At 45.2% G+C, this 23,147-nt stretch overlaps 4 protein-coding genes across 4 annotated transcripts; 2 read left to right on the top strand and 2 right to left on the bottom strand.

Moving 5' to 3' along the window:
* Positions 1-479: 479 nt before the first annotated feature.
* MONOS_18096 (putative multi drug resistance-associated protein MRP) lies at positions 480-5,171 on the bottom strand (the record flags this gene model as incomplete). Its single annotated transcript, XM_067871080.1, has 3 exons — positions 480-2,383; positions 2,422-3,880; positions 3,915-5,171. The coding sequence occupies 3 exons, from the start codon at positions 5,169-5,171 to the stop codon at positions 480-482; spliced, it is 4,620 nt and encodes a 1,539-aa protein (XP_067721631.1).
* Positions 5,172-6,834: 1,663 nt separating this feature from the next.
* Positions 6,835-19,266, bottom strand: MONOS_14112fu14113 (uncharacterized protein; the record flags this gene model as incomplete). The annotated part of the gene is made up of 1 exon (XM_067866888.1): positions 6,835-19,266. One exon carries the CDS (start codon positions 19,264-19,266, stop codon positions 7,234-7,236), a length of 12,033 nt encoding a protein of 4,010 aa, XP_067721632.1. The 3' UTR covers positions 6,835-7,233.
* A 693-nt stretch (positions 19,267-19,959) lies between these two features.
* Positions 19,960-20,994, top strand: MONOS_14111 (Rab32A2). Its single transcript, XM_067866887.1, has 4 exons — positions 19,960-20,015; positions 20,072-20,269; positions 20,328-20,486; positions 20,542-20,994. Exons 1-4 carry the CDS (start codon positions 19,971-19,973, stop codon positions 20,791-20,793), a joined length of 654 nt encoding a protein of 217 aa, XP_067721633.1. The 5' UTR covers positions 19,960-19,970; the 3' UTR covers positions 20,794-20,994.
* Positions 20,995-21,054: 60 nt separating this feature from the next.
* Positions 21,055-23,141, top strand: MONOS_14110 (uncharacterized protein; the record flags this gene model as incomplete). The annotated part of the gene is made up of 3 exons (XM_067866886.1): positions 21,055-21,165; positions 21,212-21,281; positions 21,335-23,141. 3 exons carry the CDS (start codon positions 21,055-21,057, stop codon positions 23,053-23,055), a joined length of 1,902 nt encoding a protein of 633 aa, XP_067721634.1. The 3' UTR covers positions 23,056-23,141.
* Between the last annotated feature and the right edge of the window lie 6 nt (positions 23,142-23,147).

Genomic DNA, 23,147 nt, shown 5'->3' on the forward strand with positions numbered 1-23,147 from the left:
CATCAAAATAAATGAATGTTGCAAACAAAATCAATAAAAGAGAAAGAGAAAGAGAAAGAGAAAGAGAAAGAGAAAGAGAAAGAGCATCCAGCAAAAAGGCATAACCGAAGATATATCACAGCCTTGCATCGCCTGCTCTTCTCCAGCGAAGACAGGCGACCAAGGAAATCAGGCACCACAGTTGCTGTCTTCCTTTCAAAAAACAAATTAACAAATAAATAACCTCTCAAAAGCATCCACACAACAAACAGCCAGAAAGTATTTGTAATCAATAAATATGCAAAAGAGAAAACATAACAAATCGAAATCAATAACTTACACTTGACAGTTCACAGTTGTTCAGAACAGCCGCTCGCTGCCTCTGTCATCTTCCATTCACCTCATTCCTCCCCTCAACCCTTCTCTTTCCATCCAATCAAAACATTTCACACACACTCTCTCTTCTCTCTCTTTCTCATTTTCTAATTTTTCACTCCCTTCTATTCTTCATGTTCCTTTTCCCCTTCCCTCTTCCCTGCCTCACACTCACTCGCACCACTCACCCCCTTGCTGCCCAGCCCCGAGTGTGCCAGCAGCTGCGAGAACAGCGATGCCGGGTCTTTCATCAGCGCCTGCGGCGTGTCCAGCTCCTTCGCCTCCCCCTTGTCCATCACCAGGATCCGGTCGCACCCCACAATCGTGTGCAGCCGATGCGCAATGATGATCGCTGTCTGCCCCGCAAACGATGTCCGGATCGTGTGCTGGATCTTGCTGTCGGTCTCTGCATCCACATTCGCTGTCGCCTCGTCCAGCACCACAATCTTGCACTCGTCCACAATCGCCCGCGCCAGGCACAGCAGCTGCCGCTGCCCGCAGCTCAGGTTCGCCCCGCCCTCTGCCACATGGCCCTCCAGCCCGCCCTCCATGCCCCGCACCACCTCCCCCATCTCTGCCTGCTCCAGCACTGCCCACAGCCGCTCGTCGCTCTGCTTCCCTCCCAGGTCCAGGTTCATCCGCACTGTCCCCTCAAACAGCGTCGGGTCTTGCGGGATGATCGCCATCGACCTCCGAAGCCGCCCCAGCCCCACCTTCGAGATGTCCACCCCGTCAATCACAATCCGCCCGCTGTTCTGCTCCTTCTCCTTTCCAACACAGCCCCCTTCTTCCATCTGTGCCAATGAAGAACTTGAGCTTGAAGATTGAGTAGTTGTTGGCTGCTCCTGCTCCTGCTCCACAGGCAGCCCCGTGTCCACATCGATCAGCTGCGGCATCAGCGCCGGGTCCAGCTCCACCAGCCGGAACAGCGCCTGCACCAGGCTCGTCTTCCCGGCCCCTGTCCGCCCGCACACCCCGACCTTCTCCCCTCCTCGGATCTTGAACGACACATCCTTCAGCACCAGCGGCAGCCCCGGCCGGTACCGGAACGACACATCCTCGAACGACACCGCCCCCTCGCTCGGCCAGCTTGCCTCGGGCTCCACCTCCACCCGCTTCGTCTCCTGCGGCAGCCGCGTCGAGTAGAACCGGATCCGCTCCAGGTTCGTCATCGTCGACTCCACAAGCACCCCCATCGTCACCAGCAGCGTCCCCTGCCACCCCAGGTTGTACGACGCCGACACCGCCAGCCCCACGCTCGACGCCCCCATGAAGTGCCACCCCAGCACCGTCACCCCCACCGTGAACACACAGCAGATCCCCTGGATCATCACGTTCGCCCACTGCAGCCCCTCCCGCACCAGCACAAACGCCGACCCCCACACATCCACCTTCTCTGCAAACCGCCCCTCCCACACCCCCTCCCGCCGCCCCAGCCGGATCGTGCTCAGCCCCGCCCCCGTCACCGTCTCTGTGAACTGCGCCATCACCGGGCTCCGCGTGATCCCCTCCAGCCGCGTCAGGTTCCGCGACGTCCGCGGGTACACCACCACTATCACGTGCAGCAGCCCCAGCACCCCCGCCACAAACAGCAGGAAGTACGGCCAGTCGATCGCCCCCACCACACACGTCCCCACCACCCCCAGCCACGTCTGCAGCAGATACGTGAACGTCGTCGGCAGGTCTGTGTCTGTCTTCGTGATGTCGCTGCTGAACCGGTTCAGGATCCGCCCCGTGGGCGTCGTGTCGAAGAACACGGGAGGGCACCCTGCCACATGCGCCGCCAGCTCGTCGTGGATCTTCCTGTTCGCCCGCCGCGTGAACGACGTGAACACCCCTGCCCGCACCACCACCAGCCCCAGGAACACAACCGCCACCACCCCCATCATCCCCAGCTTCCAGTCAAACCCCAGCCCCGCCGCCAGCCCCGGCGTGCTCACCACGTTCATCCAGTACGTGTTCAGCGTGTTCACCCCTCGCACACCACCAGCAGCACCAGATAGCACCCCACTGCCGCCGGGCTCCCTAGCTTCCCCAGATAGTCCACATAGATCCCCCACGGCACACTCGACACCATCTGCTCCTCCTCCGTCATCATCTGCATCGCCGCCTTCTTCGCTCCCTTCTCTTCTCCCTCTGCTCTGCTTGCTGGTGTGCTTGCATCAGACACCAGCTGCTCCTCTGTGGGTGTCGGCGAAGCCATCGGTGAAGAATTTGGCTGAGAAGGGGTATTTGTCTCAACTGTCGTTTCTGCTGGATGAGTCTCTGCCTCTTTCTCTGTAACCGATTCCATCACTTCCATCACTTCACTTTCCTTCTTCTCCTCTTTCTCCTTTTCTTTCTCAATTTTCTCCTTTTCTTTCTCCTTCTCCTTCCCGCCCTTCCTCCACTTCCTCGCCAGCCGCATCAGGTCGATCCCCTTCTCCTCCAGCTCCTTCTTCGTCCCCTTCGCCACAATCCGCCCTCCTTCCATCACAACCACTGTGTCTGCCCGGTCTGCATACTGCACCTGGTTCGTCGCCAGAACCACTGTCGCCCCGCGCTGCTCCTTCAGCAGCCCCACAATGCACTCCTCAAACAGCCGCTTCCCCACATGCGCATCCACCGCCGACAGCGGGTCGTCCAGCAGCACAACATCCGCCCCGCTGTACACACACCGCGCCAGCTGCAGCCGCGCCTTCTGCCCCCCGCTCAGGTTGATCCCCCGCTCCCCAATCGCTGTCTCGTCCCCTGCCCCCAGCACCCCAAAGTCTGCCTCCAGGCAGCACACCGACACACACTCCCGGTACTTCCCCTCCTCCATCGCCCCCTCAAACAGGATGTTCTCCTTGCATGTCCCGTTGAAGATCCACGGCGTCTGCGAGAACGCCACCACCCTCCCCCTCACCTTTACTTCGGTCTTTTTTCTTTCCTTTTCCTTTTTCTCTTCTTCACCACACTCCCTCAGCTCATCGGCCTTCGCAATGTCTCCGCTCATCGCTGCCAGCAGCGACGACTTCCCGCTCCCCACTGCCCCAACCACAAACACAAGCTCCCCTTTCCTCACCTTCAGGTTGATGTCTCTCAGCACCACACTCGAACCCCCCTTCCCCTCTCTTCCCTTCTCCTTTTCCTCATTTCCTTCACCAAAGTCAGAAGAAGAAGAAGATGATGAAGAAGATGAGGAGGAGGACTTTTCCTCTTTTCCTTTCTCTTTCCCCTTCTTCCCCCTGTTCTTCTTCTCCCTCTTCTTCGCCTCCGCCTTCTCTCTCTGCGCCTTCGCCTTTTTTTCCTTCTCCATCTGCTCCTTCTCTTCGTTCATCAGCGGGATTGCTGGCGGGTCCAACCACTTGAACATCCCGTTCCGGATGATCACTGCATGCTCCCTCTTTCCCCCATTTCCCCTTCCATTCCCATTCTCTTCTTCTTCTTCTTCTTCGTTTTCGTCTTCGTCTCTCTCGCTGAGCTCCTCCACATACTCCTCCCGCTCCTCAAGCAGCAGAAACTCTGCAATCCGCTGCGCCGACGCCACCAGCAGCGTCCCCGACTGCATCACCATCGGCAGCGCCGTCGCCGCAAACGTGAACAGCCCCAGGATGCTCCCGATCGGGTAGAAGTGGTACACCACCTCCTCCTCTGCGATCCCCTCCCCCCTTCAGATACGCTGTCAGCACAATCGTCTGCAGGAACATCGGGAACGCCGACATCGACGAGTACATCATCTGCAGCGCAAACACAAAGTGCGCCGAGTGCCCCAGCTGCACCTGCCGCGCCTTCCCGATCCGCTCCAGAAACACCGACTCCAGCCCCCCCAGCTTCACCACCCGCATCCCTTGCACCATCTCGTTCGTCGCCTTCAGCCGCTCCTCGTTCGCCTCCAGATACAGGCTGTACCCCTTGAACATCTGCCCCGCAATCATCCCCTGCACCGGGAAGATCAGCACCACCAGCACCACCGCTATCGCCGTGTAGTACTTGATCTCCACAATCAGCAGCACCAGCGCCCCCACCAGCAGCACCGGGTACTGCACAATCGCCAGCACATCCATCAGCGACTCCGTCACGTTCTGCGTGTCTGTCGAGATCAGCGCCACCAGCTTCCCCACATCCATCTTCGTCTGCGCTGCGATGTTCAGGTGCAGCGTCTTGTCGTAGATCATCCCGCTGATCCCTGTCCGGATCTGCCCGGCCGTGTTGATGATGAACCGGAACCCGTTCGACTCGCACAGCCCTGTGAACAGCGGCAGCACAATCAGCCCAGCCACCACGCCCCCCGGGAACGGCGTCTCCAGCCCCGCGGCGTCGTTCGCCCCCTTCGCTGCCAGCGCCTCCAGCAGCCACCGCAGCAGGAACGGGCCCACCAGCTTCGGCCCGGCACTCAGCGCAATCAGCACCTGCGACACCCACACCCGCCACCCGCCCAGCGACACCAGCATCCCCACCACCGACGGCCGCGCTGGCGCCTTCCTCCCGAGCACCCTCCCCTCCCGCTCGCACGCCTCCTTCTCTGCGCTGTATGCTGCCAGCTCTGCCACATACCCCCGATAGCGCGCCTCCCACTTCTGCTTCACCTTCGGATAGTTCACTGCCGTCGAGTTCGCCTCCGCGATCTCGCACACATCCTCGTCCATGATCGGCCGCCGCCGGAACACATACCGGAAGAAGAACAGGAACACAAAGTTCGCCAGGAAGTTGCTCCGCTCCTCGTAGTTCTTCGGCCGCCTCTTTCTCTCCGAACTCCCCGATTCTCCGCTCCCACTGCACCCTTCCTCTTTTTCGTTTTCTCGCTTTTCAGCCACTTTTTCTGCTTTGGACGTGTTTTTGTATTCGCTTTCCATCCGATTTCCGCTTTCACAATTTCTCCGCGGAAACACAAAAAAACAAAAATCAGATGATCCCTCCTCCAATTCGCACTCCCCCCAAACATTATTGTGGTACCCCTCTTTCGCTCGAAATCTGCCTGGTCGCTTGCTCTGTGCTCTGTTGCGCCCTGGGGGCGTGTTCCAAGCGGGTTTTAAAATTTTAAAATTTTCTCAATTCTTATTTATTTCTCAATTACCAAATACAAACATCTTTTATCTCGTTTATCTCTCACTAATACTTCTTCTCGAAAGTTATTAAGTCATCAAATGGCTTATCTGAGCTCTTCTAGCACAATGAATCAGTTGTGACCTGTGTATTTTTTTCAAGCATTCATTTTTTTTTTTGAACTGGTTTTGAATGGATTAAGGTTGTGCCCATAACGAATGCTTGATTTGTTTTTTGTTATGCTTTTGTGTTTGATGATTCGAAGCATTTGCACATGAGTGACAAGCAACGGCAGACATTAAATTCCTGCGATTTGCATGATTTTTCTTGGCGAATGTCTGTTGTGTTGAGTATTTTGTGAAGTTTCGTTTCCATCAAAAAAAATCAGCTGAATGTGCATGGCTGAGGTTTCAGCTCAACTTTTGTATTTTTTTTTTCCAACTTCATTTGAGTGGTTCTTTGTGGTGGTTGTGGTGCTGCATGTTGTTGGATTTGCTTGTTTTGCCTTGTTTCTGTGCCTGGTTGTCTTTTTTTTTTTTTTTTTTTTTTGATTGTTTCTGGAAAGGGCAGTTGTGACGCAACACAAAAACTGGAAAACAAAAGTGGGATGTTATGAAAAGGAATCGAAGGATGATGCAAGTTCCAGGGGAAGAATCAATGACCTTTGCTTTCATTTTCTCAAGAAAATTGATTCAGCTGATTCAAACGAATGAACGGAGAAATAGAACCCTCATTTCAAAAAAATACAGTTTTGGAACTTGTGCTAGTTGGGTGCAGCAAAGTGTTGAAAATGGAACAGCGAGTGTTTGCGACAGAGTTCCTTTGCTGTGCATAAGATTCGAGAAGTTTGTCTCTGATGAGGAAGAGGCGGGAAAAGAAAAGATAAATGAAGAATTATTTTTATATCTCTCTGTGAATGATTCATTACGACAGACAAACGCTTTTTCAACTGCATTACAAACAAGTGCCATTTCTGGTCTTCTGAAAGTTTCTACGAGCGAAGAAGAAAAAGAGGAAACACAAAACAAAGTGGAAATGGATTCAGCGATTTTGAGTCTCATGTGCTCATGCAATACATTGCCACAATTTTCACAAATTATTAATTTATTTGCTTGCGTGAATGGAATTCCAGAAGAGCACTGATTCAGAATGAGAACACAGAAATGGTCAAAGGATCTTCAAAGCACCACAGTCTGATGCATCTATCAGTTCAATCTGCTCGGCTGGATTTTTAAGCGTTTGGCAAAATGAAGATTTGGCTGTGAATGAACTGCGATTTGCAAGAGAATCAACAGAAGTATTGGAATATGCTGAGGAGAATATTCTTGTGGGAAAGGAGGAGACAAATGGAACAATATATTTTGCTTTATGAATTTTGTTCCATTCTACTCTTCCAAATATTTTTCTCAATTTTTGAATTTTTCTTTATTTTTTTGACATGGGAATGAAAGAACAATAATGATTTGGTTGGAGAAAAAGTTTGGAACAAATCGTTGTTTTTTTCAAAAATGAAAAAATTTTACCACATTTCGTTGATGTGTGTTTATGAAAATAGAAAAAAAAGTTTTCTAAAAGTATGTTGAACAGAAATTTTTAATAATTTATATTTTTTGTTTCGAAAAGAAAAAACGAAAAGAAAAAATAATTAAAGCTATAAGCTTTTTTCTTTGATTTCTTTTTCAACTTTCATAAAAAAATTGAATATATATTATTATAAAAATTATTTCACTCTTGCCATTTTTTATTTTGGACCGCGAAAACTCAATCTGAAGCTTGCATGAACATTAAAAATGTTTTGCATTAATAATATTTCGGTTATTCAATAACTCTATTTATTTCACTTCGAGAATTAATACTGCAAAAGGGAAGGAGTTATGTTTGAGGTATTTGATTTTCGCTTCCATCTTGTGCTACAGAGCCTTCAGTTGCGCTTGAAACATCAAGCGCTGACACGATTTTGGATTGGAGCTCAAAAGAATTCACAGAAGGCACAGAATGCAAAGAAGGCAAAGAAGATGAATCTAAAGAAGAAGTATTATCTAATGGTGGTGGTGATGATGATGATTGCACAGGAAAAGATTCTAAAGATGATGACTGATTTGCCAGAGGCAGCTCTGCAGATGCTGTTTTCTGTTCTCTTTGTGGAGTCTCTGCATCAAATGGAGTTATCAAAACAGTCTCGACGGCATTGTGGTTAGATGAAGAAGAATCCAAAGAAGGCGGTTCAGAAGACTGTGAAGAAGATGACGAAGGAGAAGAAGCAGGAGCAGTGGTGGCTGTGGTGGTGGAAGTTGTAACAGTAGTAGTAGTTGTTGTTGTTGTAGAAGAAGAAGAAGAAGAAGGAATTGATAAATCAGACTGACTGGACGATGCAACTTGTGCTTTTTGAGCCGTCTCAGAGTGATTTGTCGAAGGTGTCTGTGTTTCTGTTGGAAATGAAGTCGTCATTGAAGTCGGAGACGAACCAGGCAGCGGAAATGAAGCATACGAAGCACTTGCATTGGAAAGCGAAGGCTGCAATTGCAATACATCAGAAGGAGCAGATGGAGAAGATGGAGAAGAAGACGAAGAAGAAGATGATGATGAAGCAGAAGAAATAGAAGATGTAGTAGTAGTAACAGCAGCAGCAGATGATGATGATGATAATGATGATGCAGGCGCAAGAGCAGGTGCAGGTGCAGATGACTGTGGTTGTTGTGATGACTGTTCAGAAGCATCACTCGAAGTGGCATTGTCAGCAGTGGTGCCAGAAGCAAGAGGCGAATCAGCAGAATACAAAGAGAGTGCGGAAGACTGGGCGATCTGCTCAACAGAAGGGAAATGGAATGCACTTTCGATAGGCATCTGGGCAGGGACACGAGCAGAGATCGAGGCGGAAGAATAGAGGGAGGCAGGGTCAGAGACAGAGGAAGAGGAAGAAGAGGAAGAAGAGGAAGAAGCTTTTTTTGCGGTGGATGGAGATGAAGATGTTGAGGAAGAAGGAGACAAAGAAGAAGAAGAAGAAGAAGAAGAAGAAGATTGAGGTGAATATGCAGTCTTTGAAGGAGAAGCTGATGTATTTGTGGGAACGATTATATAGTTGCGTGGAGGCAGAGGTGAGGAAACTGGTGATGTTCCAACGTTCAAAGGAGAAGGTGTATTTGACATTTTAACATAAAAAGCAGAAGAATTCGAAGAAATTGGAGAATTTGAGGTTGAGGTTGAGGTAGAAGAAAGGAAAGGAAAAGATTGCGGGGAAGAAAGCGCATACTGCGGAGATGCAACAGTGATGAAGGAAGACGAAGGAGAAAACGAAGAAGGAGAGGACGAAATAACAGCAGCAGCTGCTGCTGGAAAAGGAGAAGCAGAAATAGAAGCAGAAATAGAAGCAGAAGCAGAAGCAGAAGCAGCCGCTGCAGCCACAGTTGGAAATGTAGAGTTTTGAAAGTTGATCCCCGCCATCTGTGGCACAAACACGCTGAGTGTCGATCTTCCACTGTCATCCACAGGAAGGCTGGCGGAAAAGTTGTTTTTGGTCCACTGAACATTCTGGCCGTAAATCAGAGGCAGAGCAGACGGAGTTACAAACGGCGAAGCATACGGCTGCATCATCGGCGTCCCCGGAAGCACTTTGTGATGCTCCGTCCCGGGTATCTGGAAGCCACAGTTCGCTGCCATCTGCCCTGTGGCATCAACACCAAACATCTCGTTCTTTGCATTCGACATCATCAAGTTCGAACTTAGGAAATACGGATTGACATAATTTCCGCTTTGGCTTGTGTCGATGAAATTGGATTTCTGCAGCACATCAATCGCCTTCACTGACTTCTTGCTTCGTTTGTTCGGCTTCTTCTTTGACTTTGCTGGCTTCCCTTCTCCGTTGCCTACGTCTGGCATCGCTTCGTTGTCTTCTGCCATCGGCCTCTTAACAGGCTTCTCTTTCTTTCGCTTGGGCTTTTCTATTGCGGATTTGTAGTACCTTGCTGATTTTTTAGGTCTTTCTTCTCTTTTGTCAGCATCAACTGCAAACTTCCTGTCATCTTTTTTGATAAATTGCAAAAATTCTTCAGGTTCATCTCCGTTTTCTTCATTTGCATCAGCTTCTCTGTTTTCCTCTCCCTTGAAGCGACTCAAGTCCTTTGCTTCATTCCCTCTCTCCAATATCTCCACATCAAGCGCATTTTCTTCGTCTTTCCCCTTCGCAATCTCCTGCTCACTCCTTCCTTCACCTTCTTTCTGTTCATTCGAATACCAGTTCTCCTGCCCGTTTGGCGTCCCTTCGTTTTCGGCGCTCATTTCTTCCACATCAATCGGCGTGCCTGCTCTTTTGTCTTCCTCGTCCATTCGTCCTCTCCCAAAACTCGCCTTCCTCTTCTTTCCCTGCATGCCTTCACTAGCCCCTCCTCCTCCTTCCATCACATCTCCATCTGTCATCGTCTCATCATTCTCCATCCGAAAACTGTCAGTTTCATATTCGAAAAATCGAAACAAGTTTCTCCTTTTCCTCCTCTCTTCCCTTTCTCTCCGTGCTCGTTCTCGCTTCGTCTCCTCAAACTCCTCTTTCTGCGTGCTGCTCAGCTTCCCAACCCAATCGCTGCCAAACAGCAGCGCCAGGCTCTTCTTCTTCTTCTTCTTCCCTTTCTTTCCTCCCAGCGCAGCATCTGCCCCATCCTCTCCTTCTCCTCTTTTCTTGTAGTTTCCTTTCAGCTGGTCGTCCTCGCCCACTCTCTTCAGAACCCCGTCTTCTGTCACGTCCCACACACGCCCATTGTCCGAGCTCCCGCCCATGTCCACTCTCAGCCACCGCACCTCTTCCTCCACTGGAACAAGGCCGCAGCTGCCTCCGTAGTCTCTCTTCAGCTTCAGCAGTACTTCTTCTTCCTTCCCGCTGTTCTCTCCCCGATCACTTGCCGTCAAACCCCAGCCCCATCCCCCGCTGCCATTTCCACTGCCAACTCCGCCTGCCCCCTTTGCTTCTCCTCTGCCTGCTGCAAAGTATCCAAACCCACTTCCTCTTCCTCTCCACACTTTCCGCGGCCTTCCGATGCCTCGATATCCGCTCCCTCTTCCTCTGCCCCTGAGCCCTCCTCTGCCCCACCGTCTCCTGTATTCCACCAGTCTTTCGCCAAGCTTCTCCACCTCAACCGCCTTCGCTGCCTCCTCCTCGTTGCTGCCGTCTTCTCCCGCCCTGTCTGCCCAGCTGATGCCCATCCCATTGCCAAACAGACAATAGTCCACAAACCCCCCCACACGCGGCATGTACTCCCTTCTCACCTTCAGCAGCGTCGGCTTCAGCTGCACTTCAACCCCAACTGACTCGTAGAAGCTGCTTGAATGCGGCGATACGAATGGACTGCCCCGATAACGTGGGGCGAATGCAACTTCCTGTCTTCGTTGCTGTGGGCGCACAAATGGCCGCTCGAATTCACCCAGCACAGACTCTGCCATTGGGATGTATCTGTGCCGAATGGTGTGGGAGGAGGAGGATGCGCTGCTGTTCGGGTGCAGAGAGGAGTAAGGGACGAGTGAAGGGATCGTGCGTTCGCGTGATGGAAGCATCAGAAGTGATTCCTTTTTGGATTGTTTGTGTTTGTTGTTGGAATGTGGAGTGGAATTGTGGCTATGATGATGGTGGTGATGGTGATGGTGATGATGATGCGAATGAGAATGCGAGTGAGTATGAGGATGCTTATGTTGATTATCTGCTTGTGACTGCTCCATGCTCTGTGTCTTTTTGAGGTTGGTGCTATTTCCACCATTGTTGTTGTTTTCATTCTCTTGCTTCTTATTCTTCTCCTTCGAATCATCTTTATTTGCATTCTTTTGTTTCTTCTTCCTTTTTGGCGTGCCGTTCTCTGCATCATCATTGTTATCTTTATCTTCCTTTCCCCTTTCCCTGTCCTTCTCCTTCTTCTCTTTTTCTTTCTCTTCGTCTGCCTTTTGTTGGTCATTCAACGCATGACGAATGCTCATCGTGACATCAATTACGCTGTGATCATTGTGATGGTGTCTTCGATGTCTGTGAGTGTGATGATGATGATGATTATCATGATGACGATGTTGTTGGTGTGAATGAAGATGAAGATGACGATGATGCAATTGATGCTGATCTGCTTGTGGAGCAAAAACGTCATCTTCAAACTGCTCGCAAAACACAGCGATCATCTCTTTCTCTCTGTTTGTTGTGCTTGGAGTTTTATTCTTCATGGCGAAAGCATCCAAACTATCAAACGATCCAAGTTTTTGTATTAGTTCAATTCCTTCCATGTTCTCTATCTTCTCCTCTTTTCTTTCTCCTTCTTCTCCTTCTTCTTTGTCTCTTTTCTCCCTCTCCCTCTCTCTTTCTCTTTCTCTTTCTCTCACCATTTCCATTTCCCTTTCCCTTTCTCTTTCTCTTTCCCCTTCCTCCACCTCCTCCTCATAATCATCTTCCTCATCCGATTCTTCGTCTTCCTCGTCTTCGTCTCCATCGTCGTATGTGTCTGGAATAATCGCTGCCAGAATCGTCCCAGGTGTCAGTGAAGATCCAACAGAAGATGCCAGCTTGTCCATAATCCTCCTTACAGCCACATCGTCCTTCACATAAAACATAGGCGTTTTGAAGCTTCCGGCGGGAGAAAAAGAAGGAAGAGAAGAAAGAAGGCGAGAAAGGAGTGTGTGAAAGTGAGGGGTTTGCTGATGGTGCTTTGAAGATGAGATTGAAGTGGTTGAAGGCATTGGTGATGGTAATGATGATAACAAGGAAGGAGAAGATAAAGGCGATGAAGAAGGCGAAGAAGAAGGAGATGATGAAAGTGATAATGAAAATGACAATGAAGGAGAAGGAGAAGAAGAAGATAAAGAAGGTGTCTTTGAAATTGTGTCTGATTTTGATAAAGTCGATGAAATGCTATGAAATGAAGGCGTTTGTGTTTGAAGTGGAATCTGTGAAGTGGTTTTTGGAGTTAACGAAATGGCAGAGGATTTTGTTTGAACAGGGTGAAATGCGAGAGATGGATGAGCAATCGCATAAATGCGATCAATAAGCTTGTCAAATGCTTCTGAAGAAGAAGAGGAGGAGGAATAGAAGGAAGTGGAAGAAGAAGAAGAAGAAGATGATGATGATGATGATGAACTTGAAGAAGAAGAAGAACTTGAAGAGTTCTGTGCATCTCTTTTGCTCTCTTTTTCAGCCTTTTTTACTTCCTTCACATCAATAATAACAGGACTGTCTTCTTCCATCTTTATATCCATTTCTTGCATTGCTCCAACAACATCCTCCTTCCCTTGCTTCAAATCCAAATTCGCATTATAATCCCTCTCTTCCTCTTTCCTTGCGTTCCCTTCACTCCAAATGAAATAGTTCTCAATCACCTCCAAAATTGCCTCAATCAGCCGCATCTGAAACGACGAAGGCGAAATCGACGCGAAGGAAATCGGGGAAAGCGCCACAACATCGTCTATTGCCTCCAAAAGCGTCGTCGCCGGCGGCTTTGCCAGAAACAGCGCCTCTTTCGGCAGAAGCACCAGGCAGTCGCTCTTCTTCTCCGCAGACACAGACACAGCTGACAGGCAGTTGTCGATAGACAGCTCGGAACTCCACTTCTTCTGCTTCTGCGACTCCGGAAGCCGAATCCCCGCGGAAAAGGCATTGAAACCGTCTCGGCTGTGCTTCCGGTAGCTGGTTGCTTCGTTGCTTTCTCCGCCTTCCCCTCCTTCTCCACCGCCTTCCCCTCCTTCTTCGTTCTGCTCCTCATTTTCGTCTGCTTCATCGGCTTCATTCGCTTCGTCTTCATCGTCTTCGTCTCGAATTTCAATGAGACGATTTTCTTTGTTTTCTTTGCCTTCTTTCCTATTTTTCCTATCTTTTCCTTCTTTCTCTTCTTCTTCGTCATCGTCTGCCTCTTTAATCTCAATGGCATCTCGTTCATTCAGATTTCTACCTTGTTTTTGTTTTCGCTCTTCTTCTTCTCCTTCTCTGTTCTTCTTCTTTCGCCCTCTTCTTTCCATTCGTGTTGATCCTTTTTCATCGTCTTCTGCTTTTTCTGCACGAGATTTTTCTTTTTCCTTTTGAGGTTTTTCATCATTAGCTTCTTTTCTCTTCGTTTTTTGTTCATCTTCAGAATTGCCTTTCTTATCCGTCTTTCCTTTCTGAGGCTCCTTCGTTTTTCCTTTCACTCTAGCTTCGCCATCTTTACTATGAGTTTTTCTATTATCCTCCTCCTCTTCCTCCTCTTCCTCCTCTTCCTCGTCTTCCTCTTCCTCTTCATCTTCCTCTTCCTCCTCATCTTCGTCGTCATCTTCTTTTTCTTTCCCATTTTTTCCTTCTTTCTTCTCGCCATCCAACACTATCGCCTTCCTTTTCCTTCCACTGATTCTTCTTGGAGCATCCCTTTTGAGTGATCTGTATCTCTGTGTGAAATAAATCTTTCCTTTCTTTTTCTTCCTTCTCTTCTTCACATTCTTCACAATCTTCAGAATTTCTGCCTCTGCTTCTTCGTCTTCCTCGTCTTCTTCTTCTTCTTCTTTCGTTTTCTCTTCATGTTGAGTCTTTTTCTTGGTGCTTTTCTTCTTCTTTTCTTTCTCTTCTTCTTTTGCCTCTTCTTTTCTTTCTTCTTTCTTGTCACCTTTCTTTTCACTCTTCTTCTTCGTTGATTGCTCTCCTTTAGTCACTTCTTCATCTTTTTCCTCTTTCTCTTCTTTTCCTCTTTTTTTCGTATTCTTTTTCTTTTTCATCTCTTGCACTTCTTGTTTTTCTTTTATCTTTTGCTCTTTTTGTTTTTTCTTCAACATTTTCTTTTCTTCTTTTCTTTTCTTTTCTTTTCTTTTCTTCTCCTTCTTCATTTTCCTCTCCAATTCTTTTTGCCTCTCCTTCCTCTTCTTCTCCCTCATTCTCCTTCTCTCTTCTCTCCTCCTCCTTTTCTCCTCCTCCTCCTTCCTCCTCTCCTCCTCCATCTCTTTCTCCTTCTTCTCCTTCGCCTTCTCAAACACCTTCGAAAACATCTGCATCGTCTTCCCCATCCCTGACAACCCCCTCACTGCATACGCCTGCCGCATCTTCACTTTGAGCTTCAGGTCTTTGCTGAACCGCTTCTCATACTCCACAATTTTGTCTTCGCTTTTGTTGATTCCAAAGAGAGAAGCAAGTGATAAAGTTGGGGCTGTGAATGAGTTGCTGAATGTGGTGAGGACAGATGAGTCAGGCTTCTTTTCAAGGGATGTGCTGGAGAACGAAGAAGAGAAAGAATTCTGGAAAAGTTCCTTGTTTTCTCTAAATAAAGCAGTTATAATGTCATTCAATGAGCTTGAAGAAGATGCTATTTCAGATAGACGCTGCAGGAAACTTGAATCAAATGTGCTAACGGCCTTCTTTTCTGTGTCAACTGAATCAAAATGCATCGAATCAATTCTTGTTTCATTTGAAGAACTGCCAATCACTTCAGAAGTTGCATCTCCCGGCAAACTATTTGAATGCGGCAATATTTCAGCCATTTGGCAATTTTGTTTCTGATTATCTGTGATATTTTGAATTTGAGGAGGAGGAGGAGGAGGAGGAGGAGGAGGAGGAGAAGAAGAAGAAGAAGAAGAAGAAGAAGAAGAAGAAGTTGATGATGTCGAGGCTAAGGATGATGCTGCTTCTGAAGGTGACAGAACAGTCAAAGAAGGCGGAAATAGTTTTGAATCGGCTGCACTTTCAGACAGCAAAGCTATTTCAGCTGCAGATTTTGAGTTGACACTTTGCGGAGGTTCAACTTCCATTGCATTTTCATCCGCATTCTTCCGCTTTCGCTTATTGCTCTTTGATTTGTCTTGATCAACTCCTGATTCTTGCTCCGTTTTGGAGTCTTGTGTTGTTTTACTCCTCTTACTCCTCCTCTTCTTCTTCATTGAATTTTCATCACCTTCTATCTTATCTTCATCCATTCCATTCTTTTTCTCTCCATTCCCAGCCTCATTCTTCTTCTCCTTCTCATCCATCTGCAAGCGATCCAACAGCATTGCATTCAACAGCCTCTTCCTCAGCACAGCCACACTCGACAGGACCGGCATCATCTTCGCAATGACATGGTAGTCCTTCGGGAACATCAGCGAAAGCACAGAAAACGCCTCTTTCTCCTGCTCGCTCCACATCCTTTCTCTTTCTCTCTTTTCTCTTCTGTTTGCGTCTTCGTCGGGATAAGTACGAAGATGCGTGGGGAAAAGCGGGAAGCGCAGCGATGCGAAAGAACCAGGCTGTGTGCTGTGTGCTCCAAAGAGATTGAACTGATAATGGATAAAGAAAGAAGGAAGGGCTTTTTTGTTGTCATTGGATGGATTTATCTGAAGAGCATTGGAAGATTCATTGGAAAGTTGCATGGATGCGCTGCTTTCGTTAATATTAACAGCATTTGCTTCTTTTTTCAAAAATTCACTTTCATTTCCAATCTTTTCAATATTTTCAATTGATTTATTGTTAACTTCATCTTGCTTCTGTTCATGAATATTGTTTGGAACATCTTCTTCTTTTTCTTCTTCACTTTCTTCTTCCATCTCCTCCGCCTCCCAAAATATATCTCTCCATCTGTGTGTTTCGAACAACGCCAGCTTCGGAATAACTGCCTCATTCATTTTCCTCCTCATCTCGTTGTATTTCTTTAATTGTGCTAAAACCCCTCTTTGTGCAAACACATCTCCTTTACTCCGCTTTGATGACTTCTTGAACTCAATCACTTCATCATTTGTGTCTTCATCCATCCTTTCTTTTCCTTCAATCTCATTCTCCTCCTTCTGCTCCACATCCATTTTTCTCTCCCCCATCTTCGACCTCATCTTTTTCCTCGTACTATTTCGCTCTGCAACAATCTCCTCCAGCCACTCCGCCTCCATCTCCCTCATCGCATTCACCATCTCCCGCCCCGACCCCCTCCCCAGCTTGCTCCACGTGCTCAATCTCACAGGCTGTGTAGGAGGTACTTTACCCAATGCCTCCAAATGGCGTGGAATGTACGTCTTGCACGAGGCTGGTGTGTGTGCCTGGAAAGACGGGCGGTCAAAGGAAGGGTAGTAAAGCGGCTGCACAGACGAGCGGTAGATCTGAGTGTAGTCGCTGTATGGGAAGCGCTTTGTGCGCTGCTCGAGAGAATAAAATGGGGAATGATTCTGATGCTGCTGATGATGCTGCTGATGATTCTGTTGATTATTGTTGTTGTTGTTGTTGTTATGACTCTGATGATTATGATGCGACAATTGCTGGCTTTGCGGCTGGAGAGAAGATAATGGATAGTCTTCGAGTTTGATTCCAATGTCTGAATAGAACGACGGAGAAACCGATGAAAACGGGCGTGGCGGTGTGGAAGGCAGCACAGGAGAGTTCTGAAATGCGTCAGGCAAAATGTACTCATCCTGCGACGAGTCCTGCATCTCCTCTGAAAATGAGTCCATTTTTGAGTGGGGCTGCGGGCATTCAATCGCAGGAACAGGAGCAGATGCAGGCATATGTACAGACGTAGGTGAATGTGCAGGAGCAGTAGCAGTAGCAGTAGCAGGCTCAGGGCGGGCGAAGTAGCGGGAGGATTCAAAAGGATCGTAGTATCCCGTGGGAAAGAAGCTGGTCTGGTACATCAAGTGTGACTCTTGGTAGTATGTGGTGATTCGCTTCAGTGGAATATGCACATTTTTTGTGTTCTCTTCAGTTCTGTAGTATTTCAGATGCTCCCGCAGTTCGTTCTCCTTCAGCGACAGCAGCGTCTTCTCATTCTTTTCCCACTCTTTCGACGCGAAAGACGCAGCTGAATCAAACATGACTGAGTACAAAAGTAGCAGCGACCGGCGGAAGGCGATGTATTTTCTGACACGCAGAAGCGAACGATAAGAAGGAGGAGTGAAATAGGCAATGCCGTTGCGTGGCTCAGAAATCAGGGGCAGTGCTGTGAAGTCCTCTGAGTCTTCGTTTGGCTTTGAAGAAAAAGAAAGAGAAAGGTTATTATGTTTTGTTGGAGAATCCTTTCCGTGTGAAGATGATGAAGATTTTGAGGATGAACAAGAGGAAAAAGAAGAAGATGATGTTGTTGTTGTTGAAGTTGAAGATGAAGATGAAGAAATGAGAGGAGGAGAAAGATGAGAAGAAAAAGTTGTTATTGTTGTTGGTGATGCTGATGATGAGATCAGAGGAATTGAAGACGGAGACATTGAAGAAGAAGAAGAAGAATGAGAAGAAGAAGAAGAAGAAAATGATGAAAGAAAAGAAGGAGGCGAAAATACGTTTAATTTTAAATTTGCAGCTGAAGATCCATTTGAGAAATCAGGAAATGAAATTGGCGCTTTTATTGTTGTGAAAGATGTCAGTTGCTGTTCTTTTGCATCCTTTGAGCAATTCGTGGAAGCATCTGCAGTTGAGTTAGCACTCTCACCAGACTCATTTCTGTTTCTCTTTTTGTCTTTGCTTCGCGTGTTCTCGCTGATTTCGCTGATCACTTGCTGCTTCTGCTGCTGTTTGGCTGGCTTTTTCTTGTTTTTGGCCTTCTGATGCGGCTGACGAGAAGATTTTGACTTTGACTGACTTCGTTTTGACTTTGCCTGTGTGTTTGCTTTCTCCAATTGATCGCCATTTTGTTCTGTTTCGTTTTCTGCTTCCATTTCCACTTCCACTTCCATTTCAGTCTCATTTTTTTGTTTTTTGTCCATTTCTTTTTCAACATCATTTTCACTCATTTTTTCTTTTTTATCCTCTAATTCTTTTTCTGTGATTTTTCTAGCAAACTGTTCGTGACGTTGTACCATCGACATGAAATACACGGCTCTCCCATCCATTTGGGGATTGATTACTGGATAATTCACAACACACAGAACAGGAAACTGATTGAGTTTGTGTGAGTGTGAATGTGAATGTGAATGTAATTGAAAAGAAGATGGAAAAAGAGAAGAAGAGGAAGAGGAAGAAATAGAAAGAGAATTTCTGAAAGAAGGCAAGCTCTGGTGGCAAACACTTTGTGATGTCGAATAATTTGAGTTAAAAGAATGGCTTGCCGAGAAAGATGAATTTTGCAAATGAAACTTTGTTGCCTCACTTTTCCTTTTCAAAAGTGCCTGCTTTACTATTTGCCTAATAATTCCGTTTCTCTTTGATTCGCATTCAACATCCTTTTGTTTGTTTTCTGCATGTTCACAATTTTCAACATTGCTGTTTTCGTTAGTCAAAACATGGCTTTCCCCATCATTTTCTTTTGTTTTTGCATTTTTGCTCAAAGTCATAGCATACCCCTGGCAACTTGACTTTTCGCAAGAATCTGTTGAACGACAACTACAATTTAATATTTGCCTCCAACGGCAATTTTGATAAAAATAGAAAAACTGACAATGTTCAATTTTTCCCATTTTGCCTAATCTTTTTTCTTTTTCTTTCATAATCATTTCTTTCATGCTTAAGTTCTCTATGGACACGTATCTCTTTATTCCAAACATTTGTTGCATGCCCCCAATCTCAAATTTGTGCATTTGTAGCAATTGCTTTTGTATTCTTTCATTTTTTTCTTTTATTTTTCTTGTGTTTTGTGCTTTGATTAGCTCAGCACCATATTCCCATCTGTGTCTCAAATGAATTTTACCGTTTTTGAGTATTGTTTTTTTATAAGATTGCTCTTCTGACAAACTAATCGGTACTTCTGGCAAATCGTCACCCACACTCTGCTTTAAAAGACTTTGAATTATTCGCTTTTTCCTCAATTTGTCTCGGACGCTCGCAAGCTCTCGTCGAAGAGAGGACAATGCATCCTCAAAAGCTGGCGAAATACTATTCTGGATTGAACTTTGTTGCGGTTTACTTTGAAAAATACATGCAGATGGAGAAATTGACTGTGAATTCGAAACAGAAAGTTTGCTCAAATTTTGACAAAAGTTCTGTGTTTCTCCATCTTTTGAAATAAATTTTTTGACAAGTTTGAGTGAAGACACGAAATAAGGTGACTGCATTAATTCATTCAATGAATTATCTTTTGCTGCCTGCTTTGCTTTTTGTTGTTCTAAAATCTTTTTTATCTTTTGCTCAACAATCTCTCTGTATTTACCTTCAAATAAAACATTATGCAATTATTCATTCAATAAAGAAACCTCAGCAAATGCAAAAGTACTTGCAAACTTGTCTCTGCTTCCAAAGGTTCAATCTCCTTCAAATATCGAATGACTTCAAAAATTAATGCTTCATCTGCTATAAATAGAGAACACTAATTTGCAACATTTCAAGCAATAAATCTTATACCTCCATTGGAAATGTTTTGTATTTGAGCACGCAAAAATGGTTTTTGAAAAAGAGAAATAAAGCACATTAATAAATGCCAATTGTTCTTTATTGTCTTTTCATCGTCTTTGTTGTCCAGCATAAAAACATATTTGAATCTGGTATTTATTTGTATCCCTGTCCTTTCTACCATTTCTTCTGCGAATATGTGCAATAAAGTCCCATTTCTAATAACTTTTTCAAGAATTTCACTCGCTTCATAGTGCTGTCCTTTATTAACATTTTTAAGCTCGGTCTCTGGTACTCCATGCATTAAAATCCACTGTGCAATGTCAGTGGGTAATTTCATTTTTAAAAGTTATCGATACTTAACTGGAAAAATGGCAATTTTCTTCGGTTGTTGATTCAAAAGAATGAATAAAGGTTATAAAGATCAAAAATGTCCGAAGAAGAAGGTGGAAAAGTCGTTGAATATCTCCTCAAAGTTAGTCTTTATTCTATCTTTAATCTTGCAAATGAATGTGTTTATGATGTACATAGGTTCTTGTTGTGGGCGACCTTGGTGTGGGAAAAACAAGTTTGATTCAGAGATATGTTCACAACATATTTAGTCGTGAATACAAGGCTACCATTGGTGTAGATTTTGCTTACAAATTAATACAAATCAGTCCAGACAAAGTTGTCCGTCTCCAACTTTGGGATATTGCTGGTCAAGAAAGATATGGAAACATGACTCGTGTATGCAAATTTTTTCTATTTTCGATTTGTCAAACAGCTTAATTCATGATACTTATAGGTGTACTACAAAGAAGCTTTTGGGGCGATGATAGTGTTTGATTTATCTCGTCCAAATACTTTGGATTCTGTGAAAAAGTGGAAGGCTGATATTGATTCAAAAGTTCGTCTTCCAGATCCAAATGAATCTCCAATTCCAGTTATTTTGCTTGCAAACAAGGTATGAACGTGTATAAATAAGAATTTGATTCGTTAATAATAATTTGTTTTTAAAGTCTGATCTCGTGAAAAATGCAATAAATCCAGCTCAGTTAGATCAATATTGCAAGGATAACGGATTTGTGAAGTGGTTTGAAACTTCTGCAAAAGATAATATTAATGTTGAAGAAGCTGCAAACTATCTGGTGAGACGCATTTTGGAGACTGAAACTCAAGCACGAAACGATTCGGATGGAGGAAGTGATTCAGGGGATGTAGTTGATCCAGCAAAGCCAACAAAAGAATCTTCAGGTGGTTGCCCTTGCTAGTGAAGCGTAATGATATTTTATGAAATATTTCTTATCTTTTCTTTTTGGAGGATTATTTGTTTTTTTTTTTTTATAAAAAAAGAAAAGACAATGCATCTTAATCACATCACCAGTTTTCTTACTGCTATACTACATTAGAGTGATGTCTCTTTTTTTATATTTTCACGAATTTATATTGGCATTTGAATAATATTTTTTTCGAAAGTTTAAACTCTTTGAAATGAATAAATGTTACAAAAGATCATCATAGATTTGGTTTTGATGGTTTCATTGCCAGAGGAATATAATGTAGCTGGCAATCTTTTAGGTCTTGGAGAAGATATACATTTGGAAATTATTCATGAAATGGAATCCATTCGTGATGTGCAAATGGTTTGTATTCTTGAGGATAAATGAAATAATTTTGATTTTGACGTAGTTTCTTGCTGTATCAAAAATAACTAAAAATCTGATACATCATTATAAATTTTCTTGGGCAACTCATTCAGGTTTACTAAAATTACTCCATTGTTAATTTTCAAATTGCTTTTTTATTAAAAAGCATTAAAAAGTCTAACGGGAACAAAAGCCTTTGTATTTGATAACCCAAAAAAAGTTGAAATTCTTCTTCGACCAAATATTCCGAAAGATTTTGTTGATTTAGCCCCTTTTGAAGTTGATATCTTACCTGAAAAAAGCAATCGCTATTCTCAAAAAAATGTGATTCGTGAATTATGTATCCTTCAACAAAGTGTGCGTATAAATAGCTTGCATTCTACGTCTGGTTTAGCTGCTCTATACATTGATGGTTATGGAACTTTACAAAAGCAGTTCATTCAACCTTCATCTTCTCTATCTGATGAGGCAAAAATTGCCCTTAAAAAGTGGTTTGAGCAGCTATCGATGCCATCTCCTTCTATTAAATTCAAGTCCATTTCTTCAACAGGATGTTTGGTAGCTGCAGTAGCTGAAAGTGGTACATTGTTCGTTCGAGGATTAGATATGTATGGAGCACCTCATTACGATGGAAATTCGTTTAGAGTTATCTCCATGTTTCAAAGCAAGAATGGAAATATTGAATCTTCATTGGGACCTTCTCCAATTCTTTCGGCCACTGCTTTATATGACAGATGCATTGTGATTTTGCAAAATGGAGCGGTGTTTGTGCTAGGGAAGCTGATTGATTATAAATGGCCATCTCGATTTATACCAGATTATGGAATCGCTGAACTGACTGACGAAACGATTTTCGTGCCCAAATTTATTCCGCAGCTCTGCGGTGACTTAGCCTTGAGGAGGAGGAAGAAGAAGAAGGTCGAGAAAAAAGTTGAAGGCAGTCAGAACGATGATTCGAGTTTGAAGGTAAAGCCATCTGCATTTCAAGAATGGGAGATGGAAAGAGAGAGGAGGGATAGAGAAGAAGCGTTGGAATTGGAGAAAGCCAATGGAACGCATTTGGACAATGACGCTACGCATGTAGGGGAGGATGATTTCTATGGATTGTTTGGTACGCACAAGCCTGTCCAGTATGTTCGGTCGATGGATTGTTTTCTGAGCAGCGAAGGGATTGTGCTGATGTTTGTGAAGAAGTCTGCAGCAGTGAGCGAGTTTGGAGGAGCGCTGCGCTACATTGACGAGGTATATTGCACGCCGATAAGCCCGGCGATGTTCTTCAAGGGCGAAAGGGTGGTTGCGATGGAGCACCATTTGGGGGATGTGTATATGACGAACATGGGCACGCTGTATTTGACAAGGGGATTCAGAAAGATGCCTGGTGTTGTGAGCGATCTGCGCTCCCCGCTGCAAACAATGAAGATTGGCTTTGACGTGGCTTCTGTGAAGTCGTTGATTTTGCCTACGCGCGGGAGAATAGCGCTTCTGAATGACGATGGGAGAGTGTGGAGCTGCAAGTATGGGTGGGGAGAAGGAGACGAGGAAGCTTGGGAAGAGGAATATGAAAGCGATAAAGATGATAGTTTTTTGATGTTCTCGGATTTATCCAGTGACTCTTCTGAGGATGACAGTAATTTCAGCGAAAGTCTTACGGATGAAGATGATATAGATGAGCTTCATTATTCAAAGGAAAAAAGATTAAAACAGTTTAAAAAGCGATTATCACATAAGGAGATAATGAAAATGAAAGAGATTGTCATGAAAGAGAAAAGGATTGACGATGTCACTGAATGGTTAAGACGTATTTCTGAGAGTTTCTCAACTCCAAGTGGGATGATATGCAAATCATTTGGACAGTCGGGACCGTATTTTTATTTTATTATGGAATAGACTTATGCAAATTTTTTCACATAAATTTTCTTTTTTGGGTTTTGATTGTTTTAAAAAGATTTTCGAAAAGAAGAAAATTTTAAAGTATCTTT

The sequence above is a fragment of the Monocercomonoides exilis genome (assembly GCF_001643675.1).
Source record: "Monocercomonoides exilis strain PA203 chromosome Unknown scaffold46-794033, whole genome shotgun sequence".
In the NCBI taxonomy this organism is placed as follows: Eukaryota; Preaxostyla; order Oxymonadida; family Polymastigidae; genus Monocercomonoides; species Monocercomonoides exilis.

Coding starts and splice junctions, on each gene's coding strand:
- MONOS_14111 (XM_067866887.1), top strand. CDS start 19,971: ATGTCCGAAGAAGAAGGTGGAAAAGTCGTTGAATATCTCCTCAAA. Junction 20,016..20,071: donor TCGTTGAATATCTCCTCAAA/GTTAGTCTTTAT, acceptor TGATGTACATAG/GTTCTTGTTGTGGGCGACCT. Junction 20,270..20,327: donor GATATGGAAACATGACTCGT/GTATGCAAATTT, acceptor TGATACTTATAG/GTGTACTACAAAGAAGCTTT.